At 37.0% G+C, this 20,078-nt stretch overlaps 1 protein-coding gene across 1 annotated transcript in view; it reads left to right on the top strand.

The window, feature by feature from the left end:
• Positions 1-19,740, top strand: part of COG3 (component of oligomeric golgi complex 3) — a 33,642-nt gene extending 13,902 nt beyond the window's left edge. The window contains exons 12-23 of the mRNA XM_067292309.1: positions 157-296; positions 1,628-1,788; positions 4,146-4,251; positions 6,187-6,311; positions 7,950-8,039; positions 9,878-9,998; positions 12,271-12,359; positions 12,459-12,593; positions 13,823-13,898; positions 15,604-15,731; positions 16,473-16,571; positions 17,793-19,740. Coding sequence (XP_067148410.1) covers positions 157-296; positions 1,628-1,788; positions 4,146-4,251; positions 6,187-6,311; positions 7,950-8,039; positions 9,878-9,998; positions 12,271-12,359; positions 12,459-12,593; positions 13,823-13,898; positions 15,604-15,731; positions 16,473-16,571; positions 17,793-17,822 — 1,300 coding nt within the window. The 3' untranslated portion in view covers positions 17,823-19,740. The remainder of the gene's footprint in view (positions 1-156; positions 297-1,627; positions 1,789-4,145; positions 4,252-6,186; positions 6,312-7,949; positions 8,040-9,877; positions 9,999-12,270; positions 12,360-12,458; positions 12,594-13,822; positions 13,899-15,603; positions 15,732-16,472; positions 16,572-17,792) is intronic.
• Positions 19,741-20,078: the final 338 nt, after the last annotated feature.

The following is a 20,078-nucleotide window of genomic DNA, read 5'->3' as shown; positions in this document are numbered from 1 at the left end:
TTCAAGGACTTCTATGATACTCTGTTGCATTGCTTTCTTGCCCTCACTTTAAAAACCTTTGCCATAAAGGAACCTGTTTGTGATACAATTTTAGTTTGGTATTTTGAGATCCTGAAAGTGTGGCTTATAATGCTATGTTTTATTTTTTCTTCACAGTGAACTCTTGGAGAAGTTGTGTCTTTCATTATATGATGTTCTGAGGCCAATGATCATCCATGTTATTCATTTAGAGACTCTGTCTGAACTCTGTGGGATTCTCAAAAATGAGATGCTTGAAGATCATGTACAGAACAATGGTAACTCATAGGCGGAATCTGATTGTTTTTAGCTGTCTTCCTAATTGATGATAAAAAGTGTTATTGAATTGCAGAGGCAAACTCCCTGGATTTTTTGTTTTGTTTTCTAATGGGCCTTAAATATCTCAATGATGAGATAAGGTTATTTTAAATAAATTGTTTCTCTATTTATAATAGAAAGATCTGTATTTTCAAGGTCTTTGTTTTATCTTTATTTAAAGTAATACACTGGTGTTGTAGAGTCCTATTACCTATAAACTGTACTAATGCAAGCAGCCTTCCAGCCAGTGTGTATACATGTATCAGGGTTGATTTAAATGGATCTTTTCAAGTAAATAAATTGCTATAGTTGACCCATCCATGTAGAGCCTTCTGTATACATGATGATGAAACAAAAGGAATTCAAACCTATTTGGTGGTGTGTCTTTTCTTTTTCTTTTTTTCCCTCTTTCTCTCTTTCCTTGACATAGCGGTTCCCATGCTAAAGATTGTGATGTTAGCAGAGGGGTTATGTAATTGATAGAAACTTCAGAGTTTTGAAAGTGTTCCAAGTTCATGGTCTCATAGAAGTGGGCTGACCATCATTAAAAGTCTGGTAACTCATTTTCTTGGTATTACCAATGTATAATGGAATCATTTCACAGTCCTAACTTTGAACAAGCAATGAATAGAAGTCACACTTGGTAGCTGGTATATAAAACTCATCTCCCAACTGGCAGAGAAACTCATCTCGGAAACTGTGCAGGTATCATAAATTGTTCATTTTCCTGCAAGTACAATTGTAACACTATTGGGAATGAGGAAAAAGTTGTAGCATAGTCTTTAGGCTAATCTTAAGGAGAGACTTTCTACTACTAAAATTTAGGTGGATACAATAGTTCTAAAGCTGGACTTGAGCTGCTCTGGGTCATCTGTTCTACTGGGATAGGTAGATGAGTTTGCTTGTCAATTCTTGACAGGCACCCTGCAGACACTGGGTATGATAAAACCAAAGAAGCACATAGGTTTGGTATCCAGGCAGAAATGCTGCTCTTATGCTTCTAGTTCTGATAACTCTTTCAAATAATCTGAAAACTTAACATGGTGGCTGAGGTTTTCAGTTTGAGATTGAATTTCCCCAGTCTGATGAAAATTTAGAGAGTTGAAGTGACTCCAAAATGAAGTTCTGTAATTCCTGATATGTCACAAATTTATTTGCATGCTGCTGTTTCAAAAATGTTCTGACTTCTGCAGCAGATCACTTTTGTGACAGTTCTATGTGAGATACTTAAACCTTTGCATTCATAAAATTGTTTTTGTAATGAAATTAACAAATTTGTGTCTTTTTTCAGCTGAGCAACTGGGTGCATTTGCTGCTGGTGTCAAGCAGATGTTAGAGGATGTACAAGAGCGTCTTGTCTACAGGACACACATTTATATTCAGACTGATATCATAGGTTACAAGCCTGCTCCAGGGGATCTTGCATATCCTGACAAGTTGGAAATGATGGAGGTATCAGTTTATATGTTGTCCTTGATTTTTTTTTTTTTTTAATAGACAGTATATACAGTTGTGTAGTATAGTGCATTGCAGATGTTTTTTTTCAGTTCTTACCTGTGGGTAGTATTACTGGCACCATCAAAGTGGCATCTGCTGATTTTAAATTATGACCCCAAACTCAGTGTCAAAGAACACTTTACATCCAGCTCAGCAAAACTGGCTGTAGTTCTCACAGTTAACAATATTATCTAAACTAGAAGCTTGTAAATTTTCCTTTCACAATAGTAATTTTTTATTTACTTTCATGAGTAGCAGCTATTACTAGATATATGGTTTTTTGGTTTTTATTTTTTTTAAGAGAGAAGCTTAGACACGCACAGTTAGCTACAGGTGTGTTTTCAGAATTACTGGTCAGCTAGTGTTTGGTATGCATGTGTGCACACTATGCACAGATGGACTTGGGGAGAGGTTTGGTTGTACCTTTAGATAACTTAACAGGTCAGCAATGGTTTCCAGTAACCTTTTTCAAGCTCTTATTATTAGCCATTTTAGTAGTCATTCTAAGCCCTCTGAGTCGATGTTCCTATTGAAAAGAATCGTACTAATTCTATTTATTTTAAATGGTGAATACTAAAGTGATAAAAGATTTGAGAATGAAACTACTCACAGAATAAAATAAGTGGTCAATGAAGGTCCTTAAATTAGTTTTTGACTAAAGCAAACTGCATTTGATATGCAGCTGAAAGCTAGTATTACATGGAAGGGATTAGGCATACTAAAAATCCTCCAAAACAGCAGTTGCCATTCATTTCATAAAAAGAGACCTGATCTATTGAAGGATTGAGTTGACTAAGAATGGCAATTCTGGCATGGACTAGTAAGACTGGGACTTTGTTCCTCTGTTCTGCTCTTAGTGCTCAGAAAATTGTAGGATTTATTTGCAGCTGACCAGTCAGCAGAGAAGCTGTTACTTGACTTCAGAATCAGAGCTTTTCTTTCCTGTAAAGCTTGTTTTATATTTATTGCCCGTGGTCTGGAAGAAGTTAACATTGTATAACTGTACCTTATTGTTTGCAATTCTCGCTTCTAACCTGACAGGCATTGTGAGAACTTTCTCAGTGTTGAGTTCACATTGCTATAAACTTGTCTTTATATACATTTAAAACTGTTATGTTAAAATTTATCTTTTGGTGATTATAAATGAGATTCATAGGTTTTTAGGAAAGCACATAATCCCTAAGCTGGTGAGTTTTATGGAATCCGTGCATTTTATTCTGAAAGTTTAATGACTAATAAAAGTTCTTAAAGAAAAAGCCAAAACAAGTAATTGAAAAGTCCACCATGCAAAATACAGCTAAATGTGATCCCTCTCTTCGTGATGGATGGTGATCAAAAGTTATACTATTAAAACTGTTAGGACTGCAGTGTTTTTTTGTTTTGTTTTGTTTTCCCCTAAACTTGCATCAGTATAACTGGAGAAAAAAAAGATTGTGAGAATTTTATAATGTTAGTTATACTTGTGCATAACTAGGCAAGCAGTGCAGCATCCTAGTCTACACCAGGCCTTATTTTCTGATTAGGGTTCTATGACCATTCAGTTAGGGAGAAGAAGAAAATGAGTTTTACAGTTCATTCTAGAGAGAGAAATATGGTGTTCTTTGTATGTCTTCGTAAGACTCTGTTTTTCACCTGGTTTGGGATTCATTTTGCTGCTTGATTGCTTTTAAACATTGAAACTTTCGTATTTAGGGAGACCTTTTGTCTGGATAACTAAATTATTAAAATGTTAAAAGCACAGGGCAGAGCTATTTCTTATGCTGTTCTGCTCAAATATTAATGCAGTTCTTTCCTCATTCTTGCTGTCTGTAGCTGCTTTGAAGCAGGCCAATTGGTGAAAAAGGTTGAAGTATAAAAATGTTGAGTAATGTTAGGAAAGCTTTTTGTTGAACTGCAGGGAGTAAACTAGAGAGCACTTCAGGGCTATCTGCACATAACGTTTATAGGAATAAAGCCATCATGGAGATTATCTGTATGAAATCCAATTAAGCGTTGAATTGGGTTCCCCTGGTTTGAACTTCTGTTTCTAGGTGCTTGACTGGTTAATCTTTATGGATCAGTAAAAATGGGCAAAATGGAAAGAACTGCACTTTACACAGATCTGTATAATGCTTCTGAGTCTTAAATTGATGTTAACATGTTTCTGCTACTGTTGTAGAAGCTGTCTTTGCTGTGTTTTCATTTCTCTAAAATACTGGTGATCTGAATGTAGCAGACTTCTTTTACAATTTATTACTTCTTTCTCTATTATAAATAGAGAAATATAATGGTTCTTAAAAAAAAAAAAAATTACACGGTATTTTTCTTTGCAGCAAATTGCACAGAGCTTAAAAGATGAACAGAAGAAGCTGCCATCTGAAGCTTCGTTTTCAGATGTCCGGCTAGAAGATCCAGAGTCCTGCAGCTTAGTTAAATCTGGTATGTCTTGAAATATATTTGCATATCACACTGCCAAATTGATGCATAAAGCTTATGGTGAGTGAGCATTAACTTGAACCATCAGTGAGAAACTTGCATGTATCTTAAAGAGTTAATTTCCCAGAGAACTTCAGATTTTGAGAGGTAAACTTTGTCTAGGGGTTGTTAACTTTTTGGAATGAGGAGAAAATTAATTTTATGTTTTTGGTGGCTGTGACATTTTCTTGTGCTGCAGTGTAATCCATTCTTTGCAGCAACTGCTTCTGTAGTTGACAGCATCTATTATACTTTGTATAAAAGTGAGCTTCTATATTACCTACTGCAAAATGCCCCTGCCACCAAGATGTGTACTTAAGGATGTTCCTGTTTGTTAACTGTGCTAAGATGAGAAGGTTGGTTTTGGTTTGTCAAGCAAAATTCATTTGTTAAATGAATACTTCAGGTATTCAGGAGTGGTTTTGTGTGTGCCTTTAACTGGAGAAGTGACTTTTTCCTTTGAATATGTTTATACTTACTAAAACCAGCTAATAGTTTTAGCTATTGCAGTAATTCATGATACAGTCCTTGACTTTTTAAATATCTGTGACCCCTGTGTCTGTAAATTACAGTGAACTGGGAGCAAATTCCATGGAATTTGGTTCGTTTAATGTCAGTCATTTGAGTGTTACAACCCTTTAAATATATGTCTAAGATCTGTGAAGAATTTCTCCTTTTATTTTATCATTTGTCAGAATGGTGGTGTTTCCCAGCAGCATTTTTCTTAGTTCTTTTTCAGCTGGTTCTCGTATTTCTTTTGATTACCTGGCAGTTTCTTGCTTTTGGCTTGCAAGGTGTGCACAGATCTTGCTGGCTATTTTGAGTTAAGAGTCCACAAACCCTGTGAAGAGCAGGGTTCATATGCCGCATGCCCAGCCTGAGGCAAGTAGCAAGTCACGCAGACCCCACCAGCCTTCAGGAGAAGGGAGGAACCTATATGATGTCCTTCATCCCATTCTAAGATCTCCGAGATGATGGGGATTAGTCGCCCCTCAGAGGTGTGCCTCTCCCTTTTCAGTGCCTGCAGAAGGAGCTGAAGTGACTAGCAGGTAGCTTAGGAACCTCAGACAGAACACCCAAGGTCTGACAGACCTGTGACAATAACTTTTTTATTGCAAAAGGGGGAAGGATATTACTGGATTATTTTTAGACAATTCCGCACATTGACCACATAAACAACTCACAAGGGCTTATTACATCAGCAGGTGAAACTTTTAACTTTTTTGAATGTTGCGAATAGGAATCAAGGCTTTCATGCTATTGGCTCAGCCATTTCCCAACATCTAAGGGGAAAATGAGAATAATACAAGACTTCTATCTGTCATCTTCTGGGAAAATTCATTTTGCGCATACAGAGATATTACAAAGGTTGTCCAGGAGGTGGGCTTTTTTTAATGTTTACAGAAAACCCCATGACAGAATCATTTTTGCCTTTAATAACATGATGTCTAAACCCTGCACTTCTGCAGTCATTGTAAGATCATCCACAGCAGAAGGAAAAGCGTGACAAAGTAAAATTGTTGGAAGGATTGTTTTTCTTTTTTCTGAGCATCTCCCAGAGTTCCCTGGGAAGTCCCCTTTCTCCTATACACCTTTTGTCAGTAACTTTGTCTGACCATTTTCAGCTGCTGAGCTAAGTGAGGGGGTCATTGGAGACACGCCTGTAAAACTCATTCATTAGAAAAGGGTAAGGCTGAACCATCCCTGAAAGCGAATTCATGTCTTTCACAGAACCTAGTTCTGACCTGCTGAGAAGGAAAAAAACTAAGCAATTTCGGTGTAATAAAATATGTTATGTTACTATAGGGATCAATATAAAGTGCAGTCCATATTGCAGTCTCCTTCAGTCGAAAGGACAGATAGATAAGTTTTTCATGTGTGTATTTTACTTTTAAATAGGTTCAGCAGAATCTCTTAATCCCAGGCACCAGACGACGATTTCACCAGCGGATCTGCATGGAATGTGGTATCCTACTGTCAGAAGGACTCTAGTGTGCCTCTCCAAACTGTACAGATGCATAGACGTACGCAAATATTTCTTTATCTACTGTTTCAGGTGAAATCATGAAGCATGTAGCACCAGCTCTAAATATTTTAATCTAAATTAGGAATGGATAATCACTGGCCCCTGCTATTTCTTGTTAATCTTTTTGCGGTATCTTTATGTAAACCAAGTAAACTGACAAATGTAGGTCATCATTTCCAAGACAATTTTGTATCTGTAGAATTAGAAAAAAGGCATTGGTTTGTATATCTATAGCATTTGCTATTATAGAGATATTTCAATTTCTGATGCTTAAGATGCTCATCACACTGGAGTTGAGGAGAGAATGAGACAGGTGAAAGCAGAAAGTTCTAAGTCAGTTAGAGTGAACTTGTTGCTGAAACCACTCGGGGAGTGTGTTTCTTGCTATGTCTTTGCAGGACGTCACACAAGGTGATGTTTCTGGTATTAAAAATGATGATTCTATTTCTGCGTTTTCTAAATGTCTTCAATTTTTTGTGGCACATCATTACATCTTTAAAAATTTAGGAAACTGATGTATAGATACTAAACAACTGTTTACATTATCCAGTGTTTAAGGCAGTAGGAATCTGCACATCTAACAAAAACAAATGCAGTATTTGCTTCATCAGTATTTTGAGACTTTCCCTTTAAAAGCTGATTTTGTTTGTCACCTACCAACATAAAAGGCGAGTAAGCCTCTGACAAACTTGCTGCAAATGTTTTTTGCTTTTCTATGTGTTCTGTCTTATTAAATACATGTTAATGCATTTCAACATATTGTTGAGAGGTGTTACGTGAACTGCTGCCAGGATGTTACTTGCTTAAAAATAAACTAGAAAATAGTAATACCTTATTACTTAATATGTGAGCCTTGTTAAGGTAGATGAATATTTGCTGTGATGTTCCTGACCGGACCTTTGGAGGAGAGGTTATTTTTCAGTTGTTTGCATAGCTCATTTGCGGTGTGTCTACACAGTCTGGTTTTGTGGGTTTTTTTTTCTTTCTTGCTTTGCCCTGAGGTATTTTAGTAGAATTAGTATGGCTTGCTGGCTTCCTCTAGAGAGGAGAGGAAATGAATGAAGTACTGACAACTCTTGGGACAGTCAGGGCTGCTACCTTGGACTGCTGGGAGAAGGAGGCCAGCTCTGAACTGTACAGCTCAGTATGATCTAGTTGCTGCAGCTTAGTGAGTTACTCTGTGTCACTTGGGCCATGGCGGCTGTCATGTTTGTTTACTAACCTGTGACAAATGTGAGGTAATTTGACTTTTCTTGGGGTTAAGCTCACTCAAATGATCTCACGTTTATTGCAGGTTTAAATTGCACCCGCTGCTCCTCTGACACATGAAGCATCTAAGGTTTCCCAGTGAGCGTTACTTGTGCAGGTAGCGTTGGGTGTCACTGACCCTGTCGCTAGCTGGGTGCACCAGCCGGAGGCTGGATAGGGCTTGCTTAAGTGTATACCAGTCTAACTAGGTGCAGTAGCAGGCTTTTATATTTGAAGGCTCCATCCTGTTTTACTACATTTAGACAACGTGCTCTTAGCAAATTAGCCTGTAGTTTTGTGTTCCCGTAAGCATATACTTCACAAGCCACAACTCTGAATTCTACTCAAGCTTTGTGAACACTTTTTTTGTCTGTTTTCATCCCTGCAGAGGGCAGTGTTTCAGGGATTATCACAAGAGGCTTTATCTGCCTGCATTCACTCGCTGCTGGGAGCTGCAGATTCTATCGGCAAAAATAAGGTCAGAATGTGTGCTTTGGATATGATTTTTTTTTCCTCATGTATACCAAAAGCAATTCAGTAGTTTTTTGGAATTCTATTGAAATCTCTGTTAAAGTATGTTACTCTGTCCCGAGAGATCTGAAGGAATTGCTAGCTTTTAGTTACGGTAAGATATTATAAAACAAAGATAAAAGTTCATATATAAGCCCATCTGAAAAGCAGAATTGCATATTATGGTTACAGGCTGCTGTAACGGACAAGAATTCAGTCAAGTGACCCCTAAAGAAAAATTCTGATAGAAATTTCTGCTCCTTATATTTCTTTGTTGTCATTGCCTTTCTCTGTTTTTTTTAGTTTTCAAATATTTTTCGAAGTATTAACTTCCTTGGGGAGATTTGATAAGTATTCATTGATCAGATCTGTCTATAATCAAAAGGTTTCCTATGATCTGTTCCTCAGGTTTGAAGCAGTTTCATGAAGGTATTTATGCCTTAAATGTAACTTTAATTAGATGAAACCTTTTTTTCCCTGTTGCAGTTTCTTTAATAAAAATACTGTACCAATTTGCTAATTCCTAACAGCCAAGAAGTGAAATTGATACCAAAAAAAAAAAAAAAGAAACAGTCTTAGTAGGCTAAACTTGGTGATTTTTTATAAAGAGTAAATACTTAGTAATGGAAAGAAGTTACAGTTGCTATTAGAAGTGAAGAATTGTTTTGAAGTGTGTATTTCTTCGGACAGTGTCCTTTTAAAAATATAATCTTGTAAACATATCTTTAAAAAAAAATCCAAACGTTTCCTTTGAACTTGAGCAGTTAACCAGTTCATATATAATACAGAGCTCTACAGTTAATTATCCATTCCAGCACTAAACATCAGGTTAGTCTTGACTGTAGAGACTGAAACTGATCCTGCAGTGAGCTCTAGACAGGTTGGCCCAGGACTGGGATCTGTATCCCTGTGCTCTTGGTGCATGTTAATTTGATATTATCAGGTGAAATCATGCATATACGAATTAAAAACAAACAAAAGAACACTCAAAACCCTTCCACCACTTATTTTTAGTAACACTCTTAGTTTTAAATTTACAGTTTTAATAAATAATTTCTTTACTGTTTTAACAATATTATGTCAAGAAAAGTTCTCTTCCAGCTTGCAAAGCAAATAAGTATTCTCGAATCCTCCTCCAATTACCTCAGTGAGCCATGAACTTTAAAGATTAAAAGCTGCATGCAGTATAAACCACATAGCTAAAATAAAAAGCAGTGCAAAACCGATTGTCTCAGTGGTGAAAACTTGGCCTTGTTTTATTCTTTGTGTCTTTGCTATACTGTTTAGAAATTAACTAAGCTTTACATTTAATGATACGAGAAGAATGCACAATAGCACAGTTAATGTTTCTGCAATAACCTTGATTATCTGTCCTGATTTTTTCTAATCATCTAGCCCTGATGTTTTTCAATTGTAAGTTATGAATTACATGAAATATGAATTATATAAAGCAACTAAGTTATGAAGAATTAGGTTGTATCTCAAATAATCTCTCAAACCTGTACATAACGTGGACTTGGTAATACAGCTGTATAATCCAGCTCTTCTAAGGAGCATGAATAAAGTCTGCTTCAGTAGAACAATGTATTAGGAATAGTACCAAAGTGGGGCTTCTTGGTCCCAGAGTGTAGTTAATGGTGCTACAGACTAATGGGAAAAACTTGTAAGACTATTAGAATTAATTTTGTTATAATAAGTAACTGATAAAAGTGGAGGTATTGAAACTGTGCTGTTCATTTATTGGGGTTTTTTTTGTTTATTTGTTTTTTTAAACATATGATGCATGTTCTTTTTCTTGTGCTGTAGACCCAGGTTGATGGACAGCTTTTCTTAATAAAACACCTTTTGATTCTTCGTGAACAAATTGCTCCTTTCCACACTGAATTCACCATTAAGGAAATTTCCCTGGACCTTAAGAAAACTAGAGGTACTAAACAGTTGCTGGCTACAGAATGGGATGGGATTGTCCTCCCTTAATGTGCTAGCAGTAGTTCTGGGTTTATTTTATGTTCACCTGCAATGACCTGTGTGCTTGCTCTAATCTCTTGCTTTGTTCTTATTTTTTCTGAAGCAAAAAAAAAGGCACCTCTAAGGGCAATTCAAGATGTCTAACAACTTCTTCACTTTTTGTATGAAATGCATTTGACTGTGCTTTTTGCTGCTGATATAACTTGTGTTTGCAGTCTTTTTAAGAACAGCTAAGTAATCTTTACATTTCCGTTTCACAGAGATGTCTCTCCCCTTTACTGACCTTTTACAAGAATAACTTTTGTTACTGCTGTTTAGCTGGTTAATTTAAAAATTCATAGTTGACTTGCCTAGAATAAATTAAGATTTTCTGTGAGGTTTGGTTTAGGAAATGGTTTCTTTTGTTGCAAATGTAATAAGCAGTATTGTTGAATAGTTTTATGAAGTAAGCATGCCTCTTGTAGGAAGGGAAAATTGAGAGCAATGGCCCTGGCTTTTAAAACTGTACTATGCTTGCTTTGTGAAATGCATGGAAAAAAATTCTCAATGGAAAAGTGAAGGGTCGTAGAATTTTCAAATTTATAAATATAAAGGGAAAAGTAATCAGAAGCTTGTCAGGTTTTACTTCCATTCCAGAAGAAAAAGCTGAAGAAGTAACTTTTCTTTCCTGCTATCTAATATGCTGCTGTTTTAACTTTGAAGTGAGAAATTCTTACACTAACCATTTCACCTGTTGCATTTGAACATCAATGAAACCTCCTACCTGTTGAGTAGTTTCTAGTTGACTAGAGGTTAGAGGGTAAATACATCCTTTTGGTGTCTTATCCTGGCTGACATACAAGTTTGTTCTCTATTTAATTGAATAAATTTTTGTGCCAGCCAGTGCTTTGCAGCTGATGGTGGTAAGTAATGAAAAACACTTTGTGCTATGTGTGGGGGTTGAAAAGATGTAAGTTGTGCTTAATTCTTAATGCAGTATAGCATAAGCCAGTAGGGCTTTAGAGACTTTATATTTGTGTTGAATTGTGGAAGCAAAAATAACGTGGCTGATAGGAGTTTTACTGACTTCTAGCCAAGCTTTCTGCACGTAGGTATAACTTGGGATTCATAGATAAAGGGACATTCCTTAATGTAAAAGTCAAGCTTCAACACTTTTTTTTTAATAGTATAATGCTAAGGTTGTTATAACTGAAAGACACAGTGGGGAGAGGTTTTCACACTGATTAGCTCTTAGGCATCTAATTAAGAACTTAGGCTCTTTGGGAATCAGTGAAGTTTCTAGGAAATAATTCAGAGAAGGAAATGAATCTTCCTCTGCTGTCGCCTTTAACTACATAGGACCGCAGACTCTTAGTTTAGTGCCAAGCCTGTGTGCCTGCTGTTTGCTCTTTGTTTAATGCCTTTGACAGCACTCCTTTAAGTTGTGCATGTTTTCCCTCCCATTGTTTTACACAGAAACAGGGGCAGAGAACTACTTCTAAAATTAAAAAAACAGTTTGAGATATAGGATGATAAATGAATGATATTGGGGCCACAGGCACTACTGAAACTGTATTGATATGTATTGATATTTTTCCCCCCCAGTTTGACTAGATTTAAGGTTGACATCCGACACTGTAGGAATAATTTCAATATCTTGTGCTACCTGCAGACGTAACTGCTTTTCCTTTTTGCGACTTCTGCAGAGACTATAAATGATGTTTTGTTGTATAGTCCTAACTACAGAAATTAACTACACAGGAAGACGGTGCCAGTTCTGAGTTATTTTGTGCAACCATACTTGGTATTCCAAGGCAGCATGGGCCAAATTCTGCTTGTCTTTCTTTAACTGCTTAGTCTGCTACTTGCGTGAAATCTTTTTCACTTGTAGATAGAGTTACAAATGGAAGCGAGCTCGCAGTATTTCCTGCATTACAACTAGTAGCAGTCAGTTGTTACTTTAGGTAATGTATTTATCTGTTTAGACTGTGCAACCACTGGAACTGGGTTTACTGTACCCAGAACAATGTTCAACTGAGAAGTAGTGGATCAAACTGTGTGTGTGTGTCTGTGCATTTCTGTGCGTGTGCACTTGTGCATGCCCGTGCATGTACACCTAGCAGTAGTGGGATCCCTAATGTTTTTAGAGGTAATCATGCTATGCCATTTTAATGAGTAAATGAGTGATTAGTGTTTTAGATTCCTGTAGCTGAATCCCATCTACTTACAATGTGAGTGACTTTGTTTCACAGATGCAGCATTTAAAATCCTGAACCCAAAGACAGTTTCAAGATTTTTTAGGCTAAACAGCAACAACGCCTTGATACAGTTCTTACTGGAGGTAATACAGAGTCGTTAACTGCATAAGAAAAACTTAGTCATTTAAAGGGTGGTGATGTCTGGCAAATAAAAAGGAGAGAATTGTTGTCTTCTGTTCAAGGGTACTCCAGAAATCAGAGAACATTATATCGACTCTAAAAAAGATGTAGATCGTCATCTGAAATCAGCTTGTGAGCAGTTTATTCAGCAGCAGACCAAACAGTTTATAGAGCAGCTGGAGGAGTTCATGACAAAGGTACAAAGGTGTTGTATGTTTATTAATTTAACTGAAAAACTGGTAGGTCAAGGAATTGTTTTTTAAATCAAATATAAGAGAGTCTGCTAGTACTGTCTGGTTAGCTGAAGATGATCGCATTTCCCATTTTAAGATCATGTTTCCTTTTAAGTTTCAACGAGAATTGTCCAGGCATTTTTGAGACTAAGGATTAAAGGAATGAACCTTAGTTTGTTTTTAAAAGCAACTCTTGATGCTTTTTCATCAAGAAGTTTTTCCTGTTTCATTGAGTTGAAACAGGTCTGTGAAATTTGACAGAAGCTTTTCTGTTTGCAGGAGGCCTACTATCCAATTCTTGCTGAATTTATAAGCCTTCAAAAACAGTCTCAGGTCATGTAGCTTTTAAGGGAGGTCTGAGAATATGGCTGTTACATTTGTTAAAGGTTGTCAATTTTCAGTAAGTTTCAGACCAGCGAGATGTTGTCTGAGCAGGACTTTCCTCCTAAGTCCAGTTTGTAACAAAAGTTCCTGACAAGACTTGGGTGGAAAGATCAGATATTGTAGGAGTCAGGAACAAAAAGGCATTGTGTTACAATATAGTTCTTCCTAGAACCTGCTCTAGAACTTAGGATTCATAGACATCTGGAGAAAATCACACAGCAGGATCTATCCTGGAAAATAAGAAGTGTGTTGTGGATCCTTGTGTGCTGAGTATAAGTGGTTTTATAGCATGACATCTCAGCAGTTGGGGCTACAGTGTTGCATGGATACCAGAAACATGCCAGTTGCTGACTTTTGAGAATTCAGAAGATTGCATTGTTAAACTTACTGATGCCTGTAGTACTGGGGTGAAGGGCCATTAAGATGCCTAAAATATAGATGGGTAACTGGTGAAACTGATAGAGTTGTCCAGATGATCCTGATTTTATTCATTGGGACTTTGGGGAGTTTGCCTGACCTTCCTAAGTATAAATCCCTGCTGAGGTTTCTCCACATGCCTATGTATCTTTGTAAATTTGATCCCATTGGAATTTACTTTGCAGAAGTGATCATGGTTGTGCTTGAATTGCATTTCTGTCAAGCTTCTTCCCCTCTTTGTTGTTAAGCCAAACCATAAAAAAGAGAGAGGGGGGAAGATTCAGTAAGGTAACTGCAGTGTCTGAGAGACTTGTGCAATTGTTACTGGGTCATTTTGTTGTGATTTCAACCAAAAGAAATAAATACCATTTTGTTGATTGTGATTGTTTTAGGTGGCTGCTTTAAAAACAATGGCCACGCAAGGAGGTCCCAAGTACAGCCTTTCCCAGCAACCTTGGGCACAACCAGGTATTTGCTTTGTTTTGTGCTCTTCATGTTACCTCCGAGATGCTTGTATGTTAGTAAAGCCACACTCATTTACTTTTTTGAGACTTCTTCTGAAAATTTCTCCTCAAGTGAAAAAAAAAAGACCCCTTCCACTCATCATTTTTAGTAGAGCAATATAAGCTGCATTATATGGAGCTAGAGTATTTCAGAATGTCATTTGTCTCTATGCATGCTTCAGTGCATGACTTCTAAAAAATAGTAATCTGAAAAGTTGGGCATTTTAATGTGGATTTTGAGAATATGATTGATTTGGAAAATTCTGAGTACCTAAGAACTCTCTACCTTTTTCTTGAAAATCTTGGCTTACGTTTTGACCTATATTCTAGTTTAAATGTCTTAAGATTCTTCTAAATCGAATCCTGGCAAACTTCAGAGTATGCACTTAATTGGTGCAGATGATGAATGACTTCAGCATTTCTCAGGCTGTGACTGTTCTTGCATGAAAACAGCATTTTCACAACTGAATACAGAATGTGCTTAAGAAATTATTTGCTTACATTAAGATAAAACTTTTGCTTTTATAGGAAAAAGTGAGTCAATATTGAAGCTCTTATTATCCATACATTTGGTAACTATTTCCTCTTCAGTTTTTCTGTGACTATCTGAAAATGGAATCCAGCTTTGTTTCCCTCTTCCTAAGAACTCAATTGCAAATGTTTCATAAGGAGATTTGGTAGTGTGGCCTAATTAAGATGTTCCTGGGTGGTTTTACTGTTCATGTTACAAAGTTGTGCTTACGCATGGCACTGACATATCTTATTATTCCAATTCATACATTGGAACCTTCTGTTGCATCATGTTCTTAAAATGCAAAGCCAGCCATATTCATTCATAATTCAGTGCTGCTCCACAGTTCAGTCAATCTCAAGGGCTAACTTGAGCTCTTCCTTATTTCCTGCTTGTTCAGGAGTATTTTTAACATTTGTTTGGAGATAATTATGTGTGTAGAGGCAGATGTAAGCAGAGCTTGTGCTGTTTCCTGGGGTCATTTGTCTGGGAAGCAGGAGTAGGTGGAAGAAAATTTAGATACTGTAGAAATTTAGGAAGAAAACATAATATGTTAACTTTGGGAATTTAAAGCAATGAAATATATATTTCCCCTGCCCCTGGAGCAAAGATTTTGTAAAACCATTAAAATATTTAGCAGTAAAGAAACACAGTCTTGTCTGAGACAGGATTCCTGTCTGGTTGATTCATAATCCAGATGGCTATGCAGCATTTCTTCTTGCAGACATGGCATATGGACAGTAAGGAGAAGTTGTGATATGCTGTTCTCTTTACTAGCACTATTTATTCCCCAGCAGTCACTTTTCCAGGTAAGGAAGTTTTCTAGAAGGAAGCCTAAGTAGACCTTTGTTGCTGTTGGAAGGCTGCAACTTCAGGAACTTCTGGAGGATGTGGGGAGCTGGCAGAAATGGGTTGGATGGATTTACTACAGGGAAAGAGGGGTCATGTCTTGAGCAGATCCTGAGAAAAGAGCCTTGTCTGGCATGTTGTGGTCATGTGATGAGATGACACTGTACAGCCCAGTCACCTCCTCTTTCCTTTTCACTCCGCATTGTGGTTATGATCAGCCCCAGTAAAGTGGAGATGATCTTCTGGAATGTGGATTTCAACTGGCAGAAGGGCATTTTAGTCTGTTAATCATGTTTACTTTTACTTTCAGCAAAGGTCAATGATCTGGTCTCTTCCACTTACAAGACAATAAAAACAAAGCTGCCGTCAACGTTACGAAGCATGTCATTATACTTGTCCAATAAAGATACGGAATTCATTTTGTTTAAGCCAGTTAGGGTGAGTATTATTAGATATACATCAACATGTTTTTCTGTAGCTGTTGGACCTTAATTTAGTTAAAGATTTTAAACACATTTTGTAGGATCATTCAGCCTATTTTTGTGTGTGTGTATACGTATGTACATAGAGTTATTCTAGGCTAGCAGTGCAGCCAGTAAACACGTGACAAATACCATGCACACGCAGCAGTGAATAGAACATTGCAGTCAGCGTGGTGCCCCTGATGTGAAGGGCCTGTTGAAAAGGCATATGACAAAAAAAAAAACCCTAATGGTATGTTTTTAGATTAAAAAAAAATGCTGTCCTGCTCTTCCGTGTATTCAGCCTACCTAGGACATGTTATGTTCATTCTGTACATCTCCTACTTGTTGTAAACTTGGTCAGCTATTCATGGGTAGAAGCACTGGTGACAGGGAGGGTGATGCAGATTCAGCAGGGACCCCATTTGTGAACCCACAAGAAGAACCAAGTTTGAGTTCTTTAACCTTTAAATCTGTAGGACTTAGTGTTTCAGTTCAGCACATCTTAGGTGAAGGGTTTTTTTCGCAGCCAGCTGGGGTTCTTTGCTGCTCTTCTGGGGCTTGTTTTAGAGGAAAACCTCTTAAAGCTCTGCCACATCTCCTGGCCTGGTCACTTCAGTAGCTATTCTGTGTACATCATGCTTATTCTAGCTTATGTTTGAGATAAGTTTTGTGTTATTTCAGTATTGATTCTTTATATTCTTTCCCTTTTTAAAAGAATAACATTCAGCAAATGTTCCAGAAACTCCATGCTTTGTTAAAGGAAGAATTTAGTAATGAAGATCTCCAGATCATAGCATGTCCTTCAATGGAACAGGTATGTATTGAAGCTCCTTGTTTTATCCGTCGCTCTTTCACATGGCTGGCTTTTTTTTAAAAAAGCAACAAGTCATTAACTTTTCACTTTAATATTTTTGTTGTTCAGAATCCTTTTCCTTTTTTATCCCCTGAAAGCCCTGGATTTGATCATCCGGGGTTAATCTGAACTCTCAGTTAAAAGTTCTTGGTTGTTTTTTTTCTCTTTTTGAATGAATATGTTAAGACAATTTTTAAGTTGAAGGTGGTGATTGCTGTTGCGGGGGATTGGGCTGTACAATGTCTTGGCAAAGAGTCAGCTGGAAGACTTCATCCATTTTGGGGCCTTATCTTTTGGGGAGGAATCAGAGGTAGTAAATATGCTTTAAAAAAAACCACACGCCTCTGCGCATACAAAGGAATTACATTTAGGAAGCGGTGGGAATGAATTATAAGGGTCCATTTGAAGTAAATTGCATTGAGAAAATGTACAGATATTTATGGAAACTTAACTCTGTGAATAAGGTCTTTAGTCCCAGAGATGATTGGTGTTAAGTATTCTCTGTATTAGGATACTCTGACAGAAACCAAGTAGATTTGACCTTAGTGGTCCAGAGAATGTGGATAGAGTCTTGACTATCCCAATTCGCCAATATTTAAACAGATAAACTTAGTGTTAATAGGAATTTGTCTGCAGTGAATGTAACAATAGAGAAGTGTGGTAACTATTGTGGAGCACAGAGCAGGAGTGATACACTGGAAAGAGGTGGGATTGTCATAGAGGAGTTGGCTTCCTCTAACACTGTTTATCTGTTGATCCTTAGAGTCACTTTTCCTACAAACTGAAGTGCGTAGAAAACCATATTGTAATTTGTAGGGAAACAAGTATTGTAAAGGATTTTGAATGCGCTTTAAATAGCAACGAAAATGGTTACTGTCATTTTTTGCCAGTGCATTATTTTTTCCTTGAATCCATTGAGAATGCATGCAGTCTTTTAGAAGCTTTAACACAATAGGTTGTGACTGCTGAAAGAACTAGTCAGCATGGTCAACAGTTGCATGTTAGGAAGCCCATGAGTAGGGAGATGACTGGAAATCTTGGCCAGTTGACTTCTAATGGTTCTCCTAGTTTCTGTAAATCCTTAGGCACTTCTTAGGATTTCTTTTTAAAGGTTAAAATATCAGACATCAGATCTTGAACTTAGCTGTTCTGTCTAATGTGGGCTTTCACTTTGTCTTTCAGGTGAACTTACTTTTGTCGATGTCCAAGTAGCCCAACAGTGAGGCTGCTTGAAGGAAATTTCAGCTGAATGCCCAGCAGTGAAGGGGATGTGAAGGTGTTTGTTTGGAGTAAACAAAGGATCCCACTGTGCAGCCCAGTCTGCATTAAAACTCTTCAGGCTGCTTAACTCTGATTTAGTGTGTGGGGGGAAAATCAGTTCTATAGATTCCTTGAAGGTCTTGTTATTTAATGGCTTGAGGAGAGGGAAATAACAATGCAAAAAACCCTTTGCTGGTCATTCTTGTGCAAGATCAATTACTGCCTTTTCCAGTCACAAAAATCTTCAAGGTTGGAATTCTGTTTTCTTGTTTGTTTAAAAAAAATCCTTTCTTGTTTTCCTTTAATAAGCTGATGTATGCAGTGAAAAGCAGCATTTTTCAAAGACACACTGTAAATAAAGTGCAGGAAATCAAATGGAGAAAGGAGTAGGTATTTGCAGGGCTTGGAGATAAACACATTGGATATGTCAACTTGATTTTAGTAGGCATGCTCCAATTTTTTTAACCCCTCTGAGAATCCCGGTTATCCACCATGTGCTTGAACATAATTTGGAGCTGGTTAGTTGGGAAGACTTTATTTTCCTTGAACTTCTTGAAACACCTCATTTCACAGAATCACCTGATGTGTTAATTCTTTTTATACTCTCGTGACTGGGAGCTCGTAAGGTCTGACCTGTAGGTTCATGCTCTAACCTATTCTTTGTAAAGAATCTCAGATGCATGAGATTTGCAACGGAAAGCTGTGCAATATAATTTCTGTTGTTTCTGAGGGAACTGTGTTTTCAGATGCTTTACAGTAAAGGCAAGACTTAACATTGAGGTTCTCAGGCATGCTAGTTTCAGGTTAGAGTTGTTTTCTTTGCCTTACCCAAGATCAAATGGTGTGTTGCATTGTTTAAAGTGGGCTGCTGTCCTCACGGTGGAGCAGGGCTGGGACTGGAACTTGTGTGCTGGAATAAAGGTTAATACAGGTGAGGGGGTGTTAGAAATGAATGTGAAAGCACCATCAAATCACCATGGTAAGTAAGGGGATAAGAGAACTACTCAGTAACTGGTAAACAATGCACCGTGTTCAATATGCATTAATTGGTACACTGTTTCAGAAAGTTGAATGCTAAATGCTTTTCCATTAATAGAATGAAACATTAAAAGCAGCTCTAGGGTATCTCAGTGTATAAGTCTGTCTTGTGCAGCACTGCAAAAGAAAAATATGGTGATTTACATGGCAGATTTTTTAAATTTATTTATAAAATCTGTTCTGTAGCTTGAATTATGTTGATATTTCCGTGCACATCAGTGGTGTTTTGATATGACAATTTTGCTGTTATAAATCAGATGGCTGGAGACTAAAATATTAGGATTTAAAGCTACCATGAGAAGTGTTGCAGCAATGGTGCTGAGGTACATAAATGGTACTTATAGGACCTTCCATAACTCCTTAAAATTAACTAAAGGAACTAACGAGGAAGAAAACTTACCCTTTCTTTATACTTGTGTAGAAATATAGGCTGTAAAATAATGTCCAATGCCTTGTAATATATGTATATTTGAGGTTTTTAAAAAGTTTTACAGAAGGATTGCATGATCGCTGTACAGAGTTATGACTGATTTAGTACATTGTACAGAAAAGATGTGAAGGGTAAACCATTATAGTAGTCTCTCTTCTGTGTGAAATCTTTTCACCTCTAGAGCAGTCAGACAGCTCTAGGACAGCTGGTTGAAAGATTAGAAGAACAGTCAATTTATACAGCCTGTTTGCTAAATGAACATTTGTTTAAACATGTACAGTTTCAGATATTTACGTTTACAAATAGTGTAAATACTTTCAAAAGATTAATTTAAGATGCTTTATATTATCTGACTAGAAACTTGCTGTTTTTAATTTTTTTAAATAAAAATGTTGCCTCCTATTTTGGTCCAAGAGTAGAGCTTTATTCTGTATCCTGAGGCTTCTCTGTCAAGATAACTGTAATAGAAGACAATAAACATCCTGTAAGCACACAGTGCTTTGTTAAGAAAAAATGTTCTTTCTTTAGCAGTAAGAGAATTGACTTTATGTGGCACAGATATATTCCTGACTGCTGAACATACAGCTAATTGTTAAAGTAATCCCTCTTTATGGTTATAATAAAAGGAAATTTGTACTTTCTTTACTGAAAAAATGATCTTGTGTGACTAAATGGTCTCTTTGCTGCAATTTTATTAAGGGGAATAAACCACAATTGTAATACAAGACCATATTTTAACT

This window comes from Apteryx mantelli, chromosome 1, assembly GCF_036417845.1.
Source record: "Apteryx mantelli isolate bAptMan1 chromosome 1, bAptMan1.hap1, whole genome shotgun sequence".
NCBI classification, from domain to species: Eukaryota; Metazoa; Chordata; class Aves; order Apterygiformes; family Apterygidae; genus Apteryx; species Apteryx mantelli.
Note: the sequence above shows the minus strand (reverse complement) of the source record. Positions and strands in the feature narration are given on the sequence as shown.